Raw genomic sequence first — 549 nt, forward strand, 5'->3', positions numbered from 1 at the left:
TTGAATCATAGAAACCAAAAGTAACCCCAGTGACTAACCCCTGAATTACAATATACTTCACCCACAAGTTAAAGACAATAGGTTGAAGAAGCCACTAAAATCTAAATATAGACGTCAATATCCCTTTGATTAATCAAGAAATAACCGCAATGTAAATAGAAAGGCCACGCACGAACACTCTTATATAGATTTGTTCGTGATTAGAGTCCAAGTGAATGTCGTATCCTAGCAATCATGTCAGGAAGAGGAAAGGGTGGAAAACTGAAGGGAAAGGCAAAGTCTCGTTCAAGCAGGGCAGGTCTCCAATTCCCAGTGGGAAGGATCCACCGTCTTCTGAGAAAGGGCAACTATGCGGAGCGAGTTGGTGCAGGCGCACCCGTTTACCTTGCAGCAGTGATGGAGTATTTGGCTGCCGAGGTCCTTGAGCTTGCTGGTAATGCTGCACGAGACAACAAAAAAACTCGTATCATTCCTCGTCACCTTCAGGTTGCCATTAGACATGACGAGGAACTGAAGAAGCTCCGGTCGGGGGTTACAAGGGCACTCTGA

At 45.4% G+C, this 549-nt stretch overlaps 1 protein-coding gene across 1 annotated transcript; it reads left to right on the forward strand.

The window, feature by feature from the left end:
• The first annotated feature begins 234 nt into the window (after positions 1 to 234).
• LOC148950299 (histone H2A-like) lies at positions 235 to 549 on the forward strand. Its single transcript, XM_089091830.1, has one exon. The coding sequence runs from the start codon at positions 235 to 237 to the stop codon at positions 547 to 549; it is 315 nt and encodes a 104-aa protein (XP_088947956.1).

This window comes from Artemia sp. Qi Xiang Cuo, chromosome 7, assembly GCF_049724085.1.
Source record: "Artemia sp. Qi Xiang Cuo chromosome 7, ASM4972408v1, whole genome shotgun sequence".
NCBI classification, from domain to species: Eukaryota; Metazoa; Arthropoda; class Branchiopoda; order Anostraca; family Artemiidae; genus Artemia; species Artemia sp. Qi Xiang Cuo.